Source organism: Balaenoptera acutorostrata, chromosome 10 (assembly GCF_949987535.1).
Source record: "Balaenoptera acutorostrata chromosome 10, mBalAcu1.1, whole genome shotgun sequence".
NCBI classification, from domain to species: Eukaryota; Metazoa; Chordata; class Mammalia; order Artiodactyla; family Balaenopteridae; genus Balaenoptera; species Balaenoptera acutorostrata.
Genome location: NC_080073.1, coordinates 17,596,534 through 17,615,667, shown reverse-complemented (window position 1 = coordinate 17,615,667; position 19,134 = coordinate 17,596,534). Strand labels below are relative to the sequence as shown.

The 19,134-nt window shown below is 47.5% G+C and overlaps 1 protein-coding gene across 1 annotated transcript in view; it reads right to left on the bottom strand.

Moving 5' to 3' along the window:
- The window catches only part of PDZRN3 (PDZ domain containing ring finger 3), a 245,409-nt gene extending 228,069 nt beyond the window's left edge, over window positions 1-17,340 (bottom strand). The window contains exons 1-2 of the mRNA XM_057554987.1: window positions 16,463-17,340; window positions 1,554-1,640 (exon numbers count right to left, since the gene is read on the bottom strand). Of these exons, the coding sequence (XP_057410970.1) occupies window positions 1,554-1,640; window positions 16,463-17,185 (810 nt within the window). The 5' untranslated portion in view covers window positions 17,186-17,340. The remainder of the gene's footprint in view (window positions 1-1,553; window positions 1,641-16,462) is intronic.
- Between the last annotated feature and the right edge of the window lie 1,794 nt (window positions 17,341-19,134).

Sequence of the window (19,134 nt, the reverse complement as noted above, 5' to 3'; positions counted from 1 at the left end):
CCACTTTCTTTTAGCTCAGTGGTCTTCAAAGATGGGTACTTGCAATGCAACACATTGGAATGACAAAAAAGCATTTTAAAAATCATATTCATATTTTGACTTCATAATTTAAAATGACTCTTTTGCATGTAACTTTTATAAGACAGGTAACATTAGTTCAGTAGTAAATATATTTAAAATCTGTAGCTAACTAAATATGCTTTTTTTTTTTTTTTTTTACAGTTAAGACTGCTCAACTAAATGTATTATATATTGACCCTCTGATCTAGCAAACTCCTACTCATCCTTCAGAACCCAGCTCCAATGGCCCTGCCCCAGGATGCCTCCTTCCCTACGGTTAACGGCCCCCCCCACTCCACCGCCCCCAGGCATCTTTAGCTGGACCCAGGCACAGCGTGTATCAATGAGAACAGTGCTCTCCTCTCCTAACTCATCAGTTCCTCCATCCGGACTTGAGCTCCATGAAGGCGGGGGCAAACATTAACCACAGCTGGATGGCTGACATCTTCTTATCCTTTAGGATTTGCCTTAATATCCCTTCCTCTCTTTCCTGATTACTCTAGCCAATGGTGGCCCTTGCTCCTCGGTAGCTACCACATGCCATCCTCCCACTTTTTACCCTTCATTGTACTTCTCCCATCTGTAATTACTGTATTTGCTTGTTTCTTGCCCAATATCACCCAGGACATACACTCAATGACCACAGGGACCCAGTCTCCCTGGCCAGTATCTCCAAGCCCCTAGCGAACAGCCTGTGTTCAATACTTATTTGTTGAATGAGTGAATCTGATTTTCTTTTCCCTTCCCTTGACTGTTTTCCTTCAAAGCTAACAAACAAGGAAAGGGTCAGCCCAAGAAAAGAGCAAGAGATGACACATACTCGGGCAATCCAGCGTGAAAGGTGAGATCCCAAAACACACCCTCTGCCACCCCCCCAGAGCCCTCTTAGCAGACATTTTCTTTGCAATTAAATTGACAGATTTGAACTCAGTCTCTCCTTTCTGGAGGAGGGGATCATGATGAATGGGGTGAACAGCTCCAGAGGGAAGAAAGAGCATGGGATGCACTATCCCACAAATGGCGGAATTGCCCCTGATTGATAAAGGGCAGACAGAGCAGAAGCCCCGATCACATGGCCAGTCTCAGAGCCCCCAGTCTAGCAAAGTCACTCCGTGCAACCGCACATGTCTCATGCCACGTGCCTCAGCTCAACTGCTACCCAACCAGACACGCATCCCCAAAGCTAAACAGCTAAGATAAGCTATTGTATGAGTAGGACAATGCTACATTAGGAGACCACGATGAAATAAAAATCCCCCAAACTGAATCACTTCGCTGTACAGCTGAAACTAACACAACATTGTAAATCAACTATGCTTCAATAAAAAAATAAGATAATAAAAATCCCTGAGGGTGAAGATGTTAGATACACAATGAACTCTAATTAGAGCGGAATGAAGTGAGCAAGGTTTCCTACCCCTCACCCCCCAAACCCTGACCCCTCTTCCAGCTGCATTAGGGACAAGAAAAACCCATTTCAGCAATTAACATACCACACACGGCCGGCCACCGATAATATTGAATCCCAGGGAGCCGGAGTCCCGATGCAGGACAAGAGTCAGGCTTTTTGTTTCTTCACCCTGCAGGGAACAAATGAGTTCAAAATTTTATTTACAAACAGCGAAAAAAAATGGGAGGAATTTTCTTTCTATCTAAATGGACTCATGGGCTGCTAAGCATTAAAAATCCTATGTCTCTAGAGAAGTTTAACCAGGGAAAACTTTGGGGGCCCATGATGAAACTCTGTCCTGCGCTGAAGAGGTTACAAACATTTCTTGATACCATCTAACCCTGGAGCAATCACTGAAGAACGTTTGGAGATGTCCAGACACGTGTAATGAATATTTTCTCTGAGTGACACCTTGGTCTGCAAACGCATCTTTCCTATGGCCAGCCCAGCGCAAGCTGGTTGTCTAGATGGCTACTGTCTGTCTGTTTCTCAACCACTGTCAACAGCAGCATTCACGTTATGTCATGGAAGGTTCCAATAGCAATCCCCTCGGAAGTCTGTGTGCACGTATGGCCCGTCGGTAGTCATCTGTGTTTGGGAGACTTGGGGGGAAAATGGCTCTTGAAAGGTCAGATGCAAACATGGGTGGGAAAAAGAAAAATCCTGAACCTTACTGAAAAGGGGGGAAGGGGCATTTTCACAAAGTAATGACTGTCCAGTCCTGAGGGGATGCAGAGTGTGCAACAGAAAACACTGTTTAACGTAGGGGGGTGGTCCACCTGAGCCCCTTTAAATCAAACAAGCAGAAATGGCCCCAGCAGGTCTCAGAGGCACAATGTTCAACAGTCAAACAGGATGGAGATGCCAGGGCACCCCAACTAACACTCTCAAGTAACAGACAGATAAATAAAAATAGATTTAACCTTCTGCGCAAACTATCACTTAATAGGCTTAGACATATATATTAAACTTGCTGATACACCTCTGAAACAGTTCCAACTACCTGAATGGTATGCAAAACTCCACATGTACTGGCTATAAGTTTACAATTGCTTCACTCATGTTTTCTGTTTAAACAGGGTATCATTTAAATGCGGTAATTTTTTTTACGCTTCTCAAAAACAGCACTGACAGCTTATCACAAAGAGGTTTTATTCTGATATTTATTGCTTCCTGATGAAACCTGCGCTTTCTACTTCTGCTGGGGAAATAAGTGGCAACATTTGAATGACATGAATGCAAATATCTTATTCTACCTCCACGGTGGCAACGAAAACCACTCTTGCCAACTGTGCAGTGCCCAGTGGTTTTCCTGGAGCACTGCTTCATTTATTGCTATAGTTGTCAATGTAAAACCCTGTTCCATATTTGGCCCGGAAAACTGCATGTAACACAGCCACACACACACTAAAGACTAATGGGTCTCAGGGACTTCCTTGGTGGTCCAGTGGTCAAGAATCCATGCTCCCAATGCAGGGGGCACAGGTTCAACCCCTGCTCAGGGAACTAAGATCCCACATGCTGCACAGGGCACGACCTAAGACATTAAATAAATAAATAAATAAATAAATAAATAATAAATAAATAAAGATTAAAGTTTCTTAAAAAAAAAAAACTAATGGGTCTTAATGTGTAAAAGTATCTCCAAGTGCTTCAAGTTCTTAACAACAATGGCTGTTTCTCATGACTAGTTAGTGTATAGCAGAATTCAAAATATTTTCAAAAATGTCATAGAAGCCTTAGCATCAATTACTAAAACCCTGTAAAAACAAAAATGATTATTTATTAGTAGAAAAAAGCAGTTTCTGATGAAAGAACTAGGTGTCCTATAAGAACAACACAACAAAATCTTCATTTCTTCAGCGTCATTTACTCAATGCAGAAAATACAGTAGGTAAATATAAAAGAGAAGCGAGTCTCTATCAAGCTACTGTACTTTAACAAAAAAAACAGCAGTGCCTCAGTAATGACAACCTATTTATGAACTTTTTAAAAAAAAAAGTCCTGGGCTTCCCTGGTGGCGCAGTGGTTGAGAATCTGCCTGCCAATGCAGGGGACACGGGTTCGAGCCCTGGTCTGGGAAGATCCCACATGCCGCGGAGCAACTGGGCCCGTGAGCCACAACTACTGAGCCTGCGCGTCTGGAGCCTGTGCTCTGCATCAAGAGAGGCCGTGATAGTGAGAGGCCCGCACACCGCGATGAAGAGTGGCCCCTGCTTGCCGCAACTGGAGAAAGCCCTCGCACAGAAACGAAGACCCAACACAGCCAAAAATAAATAAATAAATAAATTTAAATTATTAAAAAAAAAAAGTCCTATTCATAGCACCACCATCCAGAGCATCTATCAACGCTATCAATCTTTACTGTTTATCTGACCTGCAACAAGAGAACAGGCAACAATATTCACTGCTGTAAGAGAATAAACGTTCAGAATCACCCTAATAGTTTTGAGATGTAAATACAATGATGTGCAAACTGGAAGAGTTTATATCCTTCTGCCTTGGAGACAGAAAATGTTGCTAAGTCCATTTCTTGCTTTGTTATCTTAGAGAGGTGAAAAAGTTAGAAATACATGGGAATTTGAGAGAGTTATCATACATATCTTACATTTCTGGCTTTCATAACTAATCAAGAATAGACACTGTACAGTCACACAGTAATCCAAGGCAGATGTCTCTGGTTGGACAAGCTCAAATGATGCACAAAGGGGAATGCACAGCCATACGATTAAAACAGACCAGTTTTAAATCTACTGTGTGACAACTATTTATTCTTCTAAAAAATGAAAGAAAAATAAAGAAATCTCATTGCACTGCATTAACAATGATAACAGCTAACATTTACTGGCTCTTTATCATGTGCCAGAAATTATATTGAGCACTTAAGTGCTTTATTTTATTTAATAATCCAACCAATGTTATCAACTGGCACTATTACCACCCTCATGATACAGGTGGGAAGACTGAGCGAGAACAAGTAAGAAAGCTGTCCCTTGTCAAAGAGCTAGTAAGAGGTCAAGCTGGGATTTAAACCCATGATCTCCCATTCTAGACCTTAATTACTGTCTACACTAACTCCCTTTTCGTGTGGAACATAGAAAAGAGTGCCATGTAGACTAGCAACATATTTGGTCCCACCCAAGATCGTTCCCTTGTTGGAGTTCCAAAAAGTTCCACAAAGGAACTCATCATAGGAGGTCTTACCCAGGAAACCAGTATCAGAACAAAACTCCAAACTCTTTAGTGAACTATTTATCTCCAGAAGACCCAACCTGAGATGCCCAAAGACACCTAGGTCTGGTCCCAAACTCAAAGATCTCCCTCCAGGGACAATGGAGACCAACTGAGACGATGCCTGAAACAAGATTCCTCAGTCAAATAGCAATATGCAAAGAACAATCAAGTTAACTGTCTACACCTCCTTCCCAGATGCAATCAATCCCAGGGAAGAAAGAAAGTGGGTTCTCATTTTCTAGAAGTGTCTTGACCTAGTCTGTTGTCCAGGACGGACAGACACTGGTTTTAGGTGACATTGTCTATTTTAGGACTAATTAACAGGACTGAGCCATCATGTGGAAGATTCAACACATGATACTGGGAGCAATGACAGAGAAAAGAAAAGCTCTGCCTGAGCCGAATTCCTTTCATTTCTCCATCTAATGACCAAAGGTCATTTCCTTTTCTCCGACACCCCGAGCTTGATCCTGATTTTTCCTTTCCACTCCCCTTCCCACAAGCAACCTTAACTATCAATACTTTCCTTTAATTTCTGATTCTTCAGAAGAAATAATAGAGAATTTATACACTAGGCTTCACACAACAGCATGTTTAACAGGTTAACCTTACTTCCTGCTTAATTATTTAACCTGTTCCTGGGTTCAAAATGCATCAGATCCAGGGCATTTAAATGATTCTCATTCAATTATATCCCACTGAGTGAAGAGATTTACAAATGGAATAAGGACAAAGGCTCTCATCAATACTGTGTTCCCGGCTGTTCACAGACATTATGTTAATAAGTGACACTGTTCATCTAAAGGAAAATTTAACTTATATTGCTCTGTTTTGGTAGTTTAGCAGAACCCATGCTTTGAAACTTTCTCAGTGGCTTGGTATAGTAAAAGAAGGGAAAGAGGACTTCCCTGGTGGCGCAGTGGTTGAGAATCCGCCTACCAATGCAGGGGAAGTGTGCTCGAGCCCTGGTCCGGGAAGATCCCACATGCCATGGAGCAACTAAGCCCATGCACCACAACTACTGAGCCTGTGCTCTAGAGCCCACGAGCCACAACTACTGAAGCCCGCGCACCTAGAGCCCGTGCTCCGCAACAAGAGAAGCCACTGCAATGAGAAGCCCACGCACCGCAACGAAGAGTAGCCCCTGCTCGCCACAACGAGAGAAAGCCCGCGTGCAGCACCGAAGACCAAACACGGCCAAAAATAAATAAATAAAATAAATAAATTTTTAAAAATATATATACCAATTAAAAAAAAAAAAGAAAGAGCTCTGTTTCACAAAAACAACTGAATAACTGAAACATCAGCCTTGAGAGGCACGTATTATATCAATGCTCTACACCTGAGAAACTGAGGCTCGAGAAATGCATACGCTTGCTGAAGATCACGTGGCTCCAAGAGGGAGGGGCAGGGTTGGAACCCAGGTCCACAGGACTCCAACACCCATGCTGTTCCTCCTGGGCTGGTAAACGTGTGCATCCTACCCTAAATTCCTTTGCCTCAAAAGACACGGCTTTCACATTACAATGTCATGAAGGACTAGACATCTAATTAGCTTTGTAATTAGAGTTTTAAGCAGGGCTTCTTTGGACTATGCAATAACAGTGGCAAAGATCAGAGTATCTATTATGTAATTAGAGTTTTAAGCAAGGCTTCTTTGGACTATGCAATAACAGTGGCAAAGATGAGAGTATCTATTATACCCTGAAGGGTGTCATAAGAATACTATACCTTTGACAGGAACAGGGTGATGGTTAAGATCTTGGACTTCACAGTCAGAACCTGAGTTGAGTTTCCTCATTCTTAGAATGAGGATAATAATGGTTTCTTCTTGAAACATGAATGAGATAGACTATCACTGCCTAGTGCCCCCGTACAGGGCCTGGCCAATAGCAAGGGTTCCAAACACGAGCAGAGCACAGCGTGGGCCGGACACTAGCACATCTCAGCACTGAGGCCATGGTGCTGTTTAACCACATAAATGACTCTGCTACAAAATTCTGGAAATGAAGAATGTCTAATCCTAAGTTAACTTACTCAGTCTACAGCAAGTTTGGGAGAGCTGAGGCCTGAAGTTAAGGAAATAAAGACAGTTGTACATTCATCCCAACATCTGGCCATCTGATGGGAGCTATTACATCCACGTACCCGTTCCTCCTTTTCCCAAGTCTGGAAAAAGAGCGGCACATTCTTAGAGGACTGCACAAGTGCCAGGAGACAGATTTTATCCTGGAGGTAGTGGGAGAGAGACATGATAAAGAAGACAAGGGGAGCAGCTCGGCCTGGACCTTCAGGGGCACAGAGATGGGACGGGCAAAGGGTACTGATCAGACGGCTGTGAGGCACGAGGAGGGGAAATCGGACATAGGACATCCCCAGGCCTGGAGGGAGATGGCCCTGGGAGCAAAGGGGGTGGGGGAACAGATGGTGTTTCCCAACAGGACAGGAGAAACATCAAGTCCCAGAAAGTGTGGGCTTGGATATGGACGGTGGAGGGAGGAGTGGGGGGCACAGGATACCCAGGTATTGCTGAGACACTTGGACACCCCCCAGTTCTACCGGATGAGTGAGTCTTGATGGGCTGGGAAGAAAACAAAACGTGAAGAATAGGGGGGGGGGGGGGAGAAACAACAAAAATGGAAATGAGATAGCACCTCCTTGGCAGCTTTTCCTAGAGCCACCCTCTTCCTGAATGGCAGGGTCTCTTCCCTTCCGGAGCCAGGACTCAGGAGGGAGAGGCGCTCTCACCAAGAGCCCGGGGTGGGGGATGGAGAAGGAAGATGCCTTCATATTCTGGAGTCCAGTGCCAGCACTGCCTCCTTGGGAGAAGGGGCACGAAGCTCTAACAGATGCTCAGCACCCTGTCTCCACCCCAGAATCCAAATCAAGTGGACAGTCAGGCCCCTAGTGAAGTGTAGGGTCTCCTTGGGAGATGCTTAGGTCTTTAGGATTGAGAAAGGGCAGAGAGAGAGTAACCCTGGAGAAGGGGGTGTGGCATGAGCCATCCACAGCCAGTAAGTTACAAGCAGAAATAGAAGCTCCAAGTCCAGGAGATTCTGCTTCAAATAAGCTTGGCTATCATATTCAAACATGTAACTACCGATCAGTGTTCAAATCACCCAATTTGTAATCTGCTCCATTCAAGGTCTAACTGAACAAGAATTTGGGGGGGGGGGGCGGCGAGGAATAAAAGCCACAGCGAAAAAGCAGAAGTCAAATGTACTTTGTCAAAAAGACACCTTATCGTGGCTGTTTTTCTTTTAAGTCCAAGAATGCAAACTGTCTTCTGTGGTAGAGTGCCTCTTCCTTTCAGCATCACTCTGTCACCGTTCTCCTCCAAACAACCCAGCCTCAGAAGCTTGGACGCCAGCCATCTCCTAAGCGGTGTGGCAGCCCCCGAAGTCCATCATGCCGCTGTCGATGTGGATTCTTTCTAAAAACTCCTTTCCGCCCAGTGACGGGTGTTCCTTGATTATTGCTGTTGTGGGACTTGTAGCCGAGAACGGGCTAGACTGGAAAGCTGCCCGGCGGGTTGTGAGAACCGTAATTGACTGACCGCTAGTCTGTGTATCTGGGGTGACACAACACCTCTCAGCCTCAGATTATGCAAAGCTCCCAGAGACTCGCACAGCTGGGAAACAGCTCTGTCTGTTGACTAGTGACAAGAGAGTGCAAAAATGTGGAGGGGCGGGGCTGGGGGGGACCAGGAGGCAGAGATGGCTGCCAGAAATTCTGTCCTAAAGAGAATGGGGATGCCTTCTCTGCCTGCACCAAGATGTTTCTGTCATCTTCGTTGGTCAAACTATGTTTTTAATGAGGAAGCAGCTTGGACCAAGCCCTCCCTGTAATTCCAAGTTCAGGTCTAAAAGAAGGGATTCTTGGAGGAAGAACAGAAGGGGAAAACTGTTCAAGCCTAAGACTGAAGGTAGTCGTGGGAATGATGCTTGAAAATGAATTGGAAACGGCTGAGACAGTCAACTTAAGTATTAGCAGCATTTATCTGTCACCAGAATAGGTGCAGAGAGGATGAAAAGAGACAAAGGGCAAGGGAAAACAGGCAGAAAGGAGCAAAGATATAGCTTTTATGGAACCATAATATCTACAGAACAGGATATATTCATCCACAGCCAAAGAAGATGTTTCTGAAAAATAACCTAAGACATTAAGTTAAGATTGTCAGTGCTGCCCTAGGCCAAAAATATACGCATATTTTAATCTGCTGCTATATTTAGATAACCTAAGAAATCCCTAAGTCTACTTCTCTATTTCCATGAGTTTGATTTCAAGTCTGTATCTCTCATGTTTATCATCCGCTCATCTGCTTTTCTGGTGAACGCCCACAAGCGACGCTTTCACCAACATACAGACAACAACAAACCGAATTAAGGTGCTGCAGCATTTTCACATTTCCACTTGATGGACTACAAGGTGATTTCAGTTTTTGAAAAGTGATCATCCAATTACCCAACCTGGAGCATTTTCTTGTCCAAATCAGCAACAAAGCAAAGGCTACCCAGCTGCAAAGTCCTACCTTCTCACTTACAGGCAGGTGGGAGCTTGGCCTGGCCCATCCCTCTTTAGCTTTGTTAACTGCAGTTGGATGAACATAAATACAAGTAAACACCCAGTACCCTCATCTTATTCGTGCCTTTAGCCTCCTCCTTTACACCTTAGCTCAGAGTTGCTACCCAGATGCAGTGAAATTGACTTGAATATCCCTCTTTCACAAAGTTTCCAGCACTGACAAGCAGTCAGGGAAGAGAAAGCCAGAGATTCTGGTCACCCAAGGGCATTCCATGGCTTGCAATGAGCCTGTAATCCTTTGAGTAAAAATCCCTTTCCTTCTTCTCTATTAAACCATCTCCAATTTCTAATGTTTCTTCAGTGATTTACTTGAAGCACATCCCTAAACCTATAGGTACTTAATAAACATTCACTTAATAAATGTGCAACAAATGCTTGGTAAGCCTTACTATGCACATTATGTTCATCATCTCATTGAACCCTAATGCCAGTCCTATCAGCATTACCCCATTTTGGAGATGAGGCAATTAAGGCTTAGAGGAGGTTAGAAGATCCTCCCAGAGATCCTCAACAAGGCAGAAGGAGCACAGGAGCCCGGATATCACCAACTCCAGGGTCTGATACTAATCACATGACAGCTCAGTTCAGGGTACCCTGGAGCTGCTGGTGACACAACCAGCCCTGACCCACCACCTTAAGGCGACTTCACCCCCTTCCTGATCCACTTGCAGCAAAGACAGAGGGCACCTGAAAACAGCTCCTAGCAAAATTCTAGGGCTGACCCCTCTGCCCAGGACTCATTTCTGCACACCCGTCGCCCTCTGCCAGGGTAAAAGCTCATCCAACCACCCCTCCTGGAGAAGGGGCTGCTGCAGGGCCCACGTGCACACAGGCTGCACATGGCTCCGCCCCTTAGGCTCCCTGTAAACAGACAAACGGGATAGGGGAGAAAGATGGATGCTTGGGTCCATCTGTTAGTTATTTTCTTTACAAGGGCAATCACTATGTTACACCACTTCCCTTTCTTATTGGAACAGGCTTATTAGAACACCATTAGTCTGGGGGGACAGAGGTGACCCCCGGCTAAAAGGCTTGGCTGAGCAAAGAACAGCAAGACGTGTTGTTTTCAAAGGCACAAGTGGGTGTCTGATTGATCCAGGGGTGAAAGCCGCTCAAGTTCCCCTTTGCACCCGGCGGTGCCTATCCCAGCGCCTGAAACGCAGTGTATAAGCATGTGAGGAGCTGGACTGAAAGAACACATTTGGAAGAATTTCATTTACTTCCTACCATCAACCACTCTTTAACTTACTAGGTTCGAAATTAAGGAGATGAGGCATGATTCCATCCAGGACACCACCTCTTTTCTCTTCTTTTTCTTTCCTGGCAGGACCTGTTTTGTTTTCTATTGCATGTGCTCCACACCAGACCTCTGAAAACAGGAATCACAGTGTGGGGTGAACACACCTCATCACCATGGACCAGAAGCCATCACACCAACTAAACGGAGCCAGATAACGACGCTGGGGAAGCTGTTTAATCTTTGGAGTCTCTCTTTTTCCATCTGCAATGGGAAGGGTAATGGGCTGTGGGTACTAACCTCACAGAGTCTTCCTGAAGATGCACCCACATCTCTAATCCGCACAGCGCTTGCACGCAGAGTAACAGTCCTTTGGAAACCCTGTATGAGACTTTGGAGGGGACACTGCCTCAGGAGAAAATACTGTTCTTATTTTGGTAACAGCCTGGAGTCGGGTGCTGAGTTCAAATCTCAGCTCTACACTTAGAATCTGTGTAACTTCTGGCCTTAACCTAGCTGTTTTATAATCTGTTTTACAATCCCCCTCTCTTACCAAAAAAGAAAGGGGTCTACCAAATGAATAAGATGTGTGTACATACACAATGTACCCTAAGTGTATGGTACCCAGTTAAACTCAATGAATGTTACTTCCTTTCCTTTTAAGCTCCTTAGTCTACAGCCAACACAAAACCACCTTATAAATAGGTTCTCTCTCATCAAATATTTTTACAGAGAAGCAAACATCATTTGTGAACTCAGAAAGAATCACTTACAGATAAACGGCAACAGAATTCCCAATTCAAATTATTCAGTTATAATCATTTAAGCCAGTGTAGCTGGGTAACATATTTGTAAGCCAAATCCTAATTTTCTTTATAAATCACTGAAATGAAATGGATGCAACAGCCCACAATTCCTTTAGCGGAACTGGGCTGTTCTGTAAGACACACCATGGAATGGCCACTTGCTGACACTTTTCAGAAACAGAAAAGACACTGAACTGTGAACATTCTAACAGATACATTTCAAACTGTTTGGACATCTGGAACACCTTTTCATACAATTGTCTATTAGATTCACTTATCTCCAGGAGTTCTGAAATGGACAAAATCGTTTCTGGGATTTGGGAGTTTACACAAATTGATCTGGGTGGATCTGGGGAAACAAAAGCATGCCTCCCACAAACCTGGAAACAATTTTGTTAACTTGCAGGTCACGGAAAAACTCATTCTTTTTTAAGAGTGAGCTAACAAGCTCACTCTTGGTTAGTAATCTGAAAAGTTGCGATGGCTGACAAGACAGCCCTTTCGATCTTGAATTTATTCACGGAACAAAGACATATCGAGAGTTCACAGGGTACATGGTAATCGAACTGGTGCTGGGATACGCAGCCCTGAAGAACACACACGTGGTCCTTCCTTTATTGTCCTTCACAGACAATAAACAGATCTTCCCATTATTCAGTTACAGCTGTGATGAAGGCCATGCAGGCGGAGCACCAAGGTGAGAGTCTCAGGGCACCAGACCTCGTCTGTGAGGTCAGAGAGGGCTTCCCACAGGCAGTGATGCTTGAGCTGGGATGGGAAGGATAGAAAGGTTATCTAGTCATGAGCAAACCCTAAGTGCTGACAGAAAGGCAGGGGCTAGAAGGGGAGAGTTGGAAAACTTGCCAGTTACCCAGCAATGAGCAACTGGAAAGACTATTCCAAGGAGAAAAAAGAGCAAGTGCAAAGGCCCAGGGGCAGGAAGGAGCTCAGGGACATATTCACGGACCTGCCAGAAGCCAGCGAACCTGGGAAGAGAGACTAAAGGGGAGAAGAGTACAGGCAGGTGGAGGCCAGCAGGACCCAGAGTGTGCTTGACCTTATATCCACCCAAGAGAAACTCAAGGCACAGCAGGGTTGAAGGAAGAGTGACATCAGATTTACATTTCTAAGAAATGATTCCCAGCTCGAGGTAACTGGAGGGGAGCAGGAAGATACATAGAGGGAGCAGCTGTGATCTAGGCAAGAGGTTATGGGGGTTGAGACCAAGGCTGATTTTTGTCCTACAGGGAACAATGGCGGTGTCTGGAGCTATCTGCGACTGTCACGACGTGAGGCATGCTTCTGGCATCTAGCAGGTAGAGGCCAGGGATGCCGCTACACGTCCCATAATGCACACAACACCTTCCCCACAACACACACACAACCAAGAATTATTCACCCCAAGATTCTAATAGTGCTGAGGTCAGGAAACCCTGGTTTGGACCAAGGTCATCATCTGATGGGATTGGAGAGCAATGAACAGATTCAAGAAGTGTTTAGGAGGTAAAATCAACCTGATTTAATGACACACTGGAAGTAGGGATACAAGAGCAGAAGCTATCAAGGCTGGGTCTCAAGTTTCTCAACAATTCCAAGCAGAGTTACGCCCAGAACTTTCTCCTTCCCAGAAAGCCAAACAAGTTTTTTGCTGTGGAACGCCTCTGTTCTTAGAATCAGGGGGACAAGTCAGGGTAGGAAACTGAGGCTGGGAGCCCAGCTCTTTAACAACCTCAAGCATAGCATCACCAAGTCTGCTGTAGCCCGGATGAGGCTTCAGATTGGTTCAGGAAGCCTTTCTGGACCATGTTACCTATCATATAACTGCTAGGCAGTCTGGGTTTTAGAACTTCACCCTGGTCTTTCAAAAAACGTTCAGGAACAGATTTCAGACGATCATCAGTAAAATCATACCTGTGTGGAAAGACCAACATGTGTTGATCTATATCTGTACTTGAGCGTAAACTCTTTGTCTAGCTGAGTAGCTACCTAAAATGTGATAGGTGGCCCAGCATGAGCTGGTAGCTTGTTAGAAACGCAGAACCTCACGCCCCATACCAGCCCTGATGGATCAGAATCTCTCAGGGTAAGAATCTGTGCTTTAACAAGCTCTCCAGGTGATTCCAATCATGTGAAGGTTTGAGAAGACCTGTTTCAGCTCACCTTGTAGGGCAGGAGAAACAATGCCTAGGTAGGTCCAAACCCTAAATGCTCAGCTGGTATCAAAAGTCCGAAACCTTATATTATTTAAATAATGCCAGATCGTTTTATGGAACAAGTTCTAGGCCTTGAAGAAAGGGTATGGAAAAATCTTCTGAGTCTTTCTTATCTACTTCAGCTTGTAACAGAGAGGTAAATGATAGGACTTTAAAAAAATAATAATAAAAGTGTTGTGCATGAGAGTTTCCAAGCAATATAAATCCTTCTGCTTTTTAGAAGAGAATAAACAGTACCCAGCAGGAGCAGAGAGTCTGGCCAATGAAATAAACAAGTTCTTAAACAGCTTGCAGTGGGAGGGGTCTGTCTGGCAGACGCTGGAACAGCAAAAGCTTTCCACAAGGGCCACTGAGGGTTAACCTCAAGGCAAAAGGAGCGAGCTTCCCCCTAAGGCCTGGGCTGGGACCAGCCAGGGTCTGAAGCCAGAAAAATGAACTAGTGCAGCTTTCAGGCCAGGCCATTCTTGGCTGTCTTCAGGCCCAGCAATGAGGTCCATAAAAGTCCCAAGCAGCACTCCAACTCCAGAAGGAAACTTTCTCTGTAAGCTCAAAAAGCAACATCTTGTCCCTAAACTTAATGCCCCTGATTAGCCTACTGACTCACCCAACAGAGCTTCAAAAACTTCCACAGTTTTGATTCAAGTATCATATTTTTGATTCCGAGAGGGAGTTTACCCAAACACTCCAGAAAGAAAACAGAAAGGCAAGAAGAAATAATAAACTAGCTTCACAATGAATGATGTATAAACTCTGGGGGAGTGAATGGCTTATTTATAAATAAGCATCACTTAAAACTATGCAGGAAGTCCAGATGACAGCATAAACAGGAGAAACTCCGGAAACTCCTTCACCCCAAACCCGGCGCCTGCTTGAAGACCCAGCTTTGCCCCTTACTTTGGTGACTCGCAGGCTCACGCCAGTCTTTTGTACGCCTGTGCGGTCCTGGGTGAGCCTCAGAGCTGTAAATATTTGCCCTTCGCCCAGAGCCGGCCAGCTGCTGAGACTGCTGCTGACAGACAGGCCGGGGGCCAGGATGGGGTGGAGGCGGGGAGGGGGGAGTCGGAAAACTGGCAGGCCGGGTGTGCGCTGTGGAAGAGGGGGCTGGGAGAGGGCAGGGAGAGGCAAAGCACACAAGCAGACACAGGCCCCTGGGGGCCCCTCAGGCAAATACATTCCCCTCCGCTGCAACAGGCAGCCCGGGGGGCAGCGGCATGGCCCATGCCCCTCTCCAGTTGGTGACAATGTGGCCTTTGCAATCAGGGAGCTCTTGGTTCTCATCCGGTGACTATGCCCCACTCAGAGAACAGGTGACAACACATGGAGACATTTCTGGTTGTCACCACTGGGCGGGGGGGGGGGGGGGGGCGGTGCTACTGGTATCCAGTGGGTAGAGGCTACGGATGCCGCTCAATATTTGACAATGCACGGGACGGCCTTCCATAACAAAGAATTTTGGGGCCCAAAATGTCAAAACACCCCAAGGTGGACAACTGAGGTAGAACCTGAATCCCAGCTCTCGACGAGTTCTATGACCTGAACCTGCTTTCTCATCTCAGAGGATTAAATACAGAATGCCTCCGAAGTGCTTTGCCACAGTCGCTGGTACATAATAAACCCTCAGTAAATGGCACTTGTGGTTACACTGGGAGACAACACGAGAGTGGTCGCGAGTTTGGGCACCTGTGGGTTCAGAACCCAGTTCTGGCACCTAGAAGCTGTGACTCAGACATCTGACTGCCTCTCACTGGTCCTGAGTTTTCCTCACCCACAAAACGAGAAGCAACGTGCCTCCCTTACTTGATTACAAAGGAAACAGCTGAGAAGCAGAAGTGCTTAGCACGGGGCCTGGAGCAAAGCAAGCCTCCAGTAGTGGTGGCTGTTATAATTACACCAACTCCCAGCACAAGGGGATGGCTTACAAGGGGAGGAGGCTGAAGATAACTGCAGGCGACGTTTGCTGAGCGTTGACTTTCCACCAGGCACTGTGCTAGATCCTTTTCACATGTTCTCTCCCTGAAGGGGGTAAAGAAGCTATTTTACATTTAGGGAAACGGAGGCACCTGGAGGTTAAGCCACAACATCACTCAGCTGTTTCGCCAAGAGCCCAGATTCGAGAACAGTTCTAATTCCAGAGGCCTCACTGTCAATTATTACTTTGTATTTGGTGGCGGTCCCTTTACTTCTTTCTGGAATTCTTTCAATCCCTGGAGGAATACTACAGAAGGGGCCTGTGTGTGTTTCACCCCCTGTGTCACATCTCTAGGGCCATACTTTCCAACTCGAGAGAGCTTAAGCTGCTTGCTCAAGGTCAGCCAGCTAGTTGGCAGCAAAGCCCACGTCGGAATCCAGCTTTTACTCCCGAGGCCTCTCCTCTGGCAGCCTTCTTAACTTAATCTACACGGGCTGTGGGTTCCTTTTATTCTTTCTGGAACTCCTGAGGGTGCATGGATATAGTTCACGCCGTGGGTCAGTATCTTATCCTGCGTGTCCCGTGTATAGGAACCATGTTTCCCAACCTCCAAAGAGGCTAAGCGACTTCCCCAAGATCACGCAGCTGGTCTGCAGCAAAGCCTTTGCACACTTCTGACTCTGGAGCTACACTCATTCTTACTCTGCGCTGATCGCGGATTCCTTTGAGTCTTTCCACAACCCCTGAAGCTGCTGGAGCTATACTTCACCCTGAGTCTAATCTGTCAAAGGACCACAGTTCCCAAGTTTAGGCCGATTCCCCGGCCTTGCTCACGGCGACCCATCTGGCAAGCAGTGTCAGAAGAGGGAGGCAGAGATGCTCCCGGGACCCCCGTGCCCAAAGGGACTGGGAGGCGCCCCGGGGACCCAGGAGCCCGGCAGGGGGTCGGGGCGGGCGGCGGCTGCCTACCTTGCCGCCGGGCGGCGTGGCCACGCAGCGGCTGAGCGAGTCGAGGCGCGCGCTGTACTCGGTGAACTTCTTCTGGTAGCGCAAAGCGGTCATCTGCAGCTCCAGCTGTGCGGCGGCCAGCTGCGCCACCAGCGACTTCTCGCGCTTGCCCGCGCGCAGCGCCTCCTTCTTGAGCGCCTTGTGCAGCGCGCCCAGGCGGGCCTGCAGCGCGCCGTTGTGCGCCCGCAGGGCCCGCGCGCAGCAGTGGCCGCCGGCGCGCTGCTCGCCGTGCGTCAGGGGCAGCCCGCAGCCCTCCTGGCAGCGGCCCACCGGCCGCGCGTCGCACGCGTCGCGCATGTGCGCCTCCACGTCGCGCCGCAGCAGCACCTGACCGCAGCCCGCGTGGCGGCAGCGAGCGGGCGCGAAGTCGCAGCGCTCGAGGTGCTCGGGCAGCTGTTGCAGCTTGACCACCCGGCCGCAGCCGCGCGCCGCGTGCGCGCACTTGATGTCGAGCTTGAGGATGAGGCGCTTGAGCGGCAGGACGTGGTTGAGCTCCTTGGCGGAGAGGCGACCGCGGCAGCGCGCCGGGCAGCTGCCCTCCTGCACCACCCAAGGCAGCACGCAGCCAGCGCAGAAGACGTGGCCGCACGGCGTGGTCAGCGGGTCCTCCAGGACCTTGTGGCACAGCGCGCACTTCAGGTCTGGGTCCACGTCGCCGTCGAAGCGGTCCAGCTCGAAGCCCATGGTGGCGGCCGGGGCCCGGGGTCGCCGCCGGGCGGCCGGCCGGCCGCCCCCTCCCGCCCTGCGAGGCAGCCCAGACGCGCCGGCTGCGCCGCCCGCTCTCTCGCTGGCTCTCCCCGGACTGAGCCTAATTGCTCCAGACTTCCTCGGAAAATGCCCGAGGAACAGAACTCCTCAGCCGTATTTGCGGGAGCGCGTGCGCACGCACATCCTGCCTCGGCTGCCTCCCGCCCGCCCCCTGCAAAAGGGAGGAGGACGGGTGGCGAAGGAGGGTAGGAAGACCCAGAGGCTCGCCAAGGGGACTGGCCCGCCCAGGACGCCAGCCTGAGCCCTTCTCTCCGGAAACTCCACTCCGCTCTCTTGCAGTTTTCGCTATGGGAGACAAAATGCCAGCCGAGAAAAGCTCACTAAGTTAGGCGCTGAGGGTGCTGCTGTCGCCCAGACGAGTTTTCCTGGAGCCCCTTCCGGGCCGGATCGCGACTTTTCACTCCCCTCCCCTGCCTCCTCTTTTCGTGGCTGATTACAGAGAGCGAAAAATATCGCGGGGCCCGCTATCTCAGCACTTACGGTCTTTATTTATTTATTTCATTCCGGGGAAAGTTACAGAGCCTGCGGGACGCTCCTGCAGCTACAGGTCCCACCAGAGGTTCAGCGGACCCCGAGGTTTGCCAGGCCAAGGTTTCCAGAAGCAGAGGGCGAATCTACGAGGGCCAGTTTTCGGGGACGAGAGCTGCTCGCCGGCTGCCAGGGTGGGAGAGGCTGCCGGGCTGGCTCTGTTCACTTCACCTAACACCTCTGAAGTGTCTGCACTAAAGTGTGGCTTGCATTGTGCTGGGCCCTGAGAAATCGGTCCCTTTAAAAATCATCAGTACAATATTGTGAGAGAGCATCGTACTTAAAAATGATTTTCCCCCATTACAAAAGAAGTAACGCTGGTCTTAACAGCGTTAAAAACCGCACAAGTGTAGAACTTGGAGAAGTTCCCCATAATCACCCCCGCAATCGTGTGAACTGCGTTCCTTCAGTTTTGTTTTGTTTTTTTCCTATGTATGCACTTTGTTATATTTCCATGTTCCAGTTGAGGAAATTCAGGCTGAGAGAAGGCAAAAAATAAAATACTCTTGAAGGCCCTGTAGAGCAGTCTTTTTCAAGTTTTAATGTGGATGCAGATTCTGATCCGGTAGGTCCGGGGTGGAGTCTGAGAATCTCCTTGTCAAAAGGGCCTCCAAGTGGTGCTGATGCTATTACTCAATGGATTTCCACCTGATTGGGAAGCGGCCATCCATGAATCTGGACTTTTTTCTTCTGCTGGGGGGTAGCTTCAAGCAGAGCAGTTTTCAGCAACAGTTCTGAGTGTTGAAGAAATACTTTGGGATTCCAACCCAGGTGATCAATTCATAGCATCATCCATGGATTTCCTGTTTTGGTTTTTGTTTTTTTCCTCTCCCCAGGCTCTAGATGGCTAAGAAACATCCAGCCAGCATTGGTAAGAAAGGAAAATCAAGCTATGGCATTCTCATTTGGAGTGTGCTGCCAGATCCTGAATAGTGAAGTGGAAAAGTTGCATCTCTGTGTTTAGTGTGGCTCTGGGGTCTGGAAAGTGGGATGACAGCACCCATTTTGTCTAATTGCTTTTTCTTCTCTCCTTTATGTGGCTGCGAGAGCCCCATGACCTTCACTACCTAACTGTTTCACCAGAGTGAAAGGGTTGTGTTGATGTCCACAAGGATTACTTGTTTTGAACCGACCTTTAAAAAGTTGTCACTGATTAGATTTCTCAGTGCCTTGCTGAGGTCACTGGACAGTGTTCTTTCATCAGTGTTGGTGGCATTTGTTGTCTATTTGTGGTAGGGGCTTTCTTTTAATTGCTTAAATCGATTAATGCATTCCTTTGCAAGTTCTTGAGGTGGAATATAATTGGCCTTTGTTCAGATAAGCATGTACCAGAAATC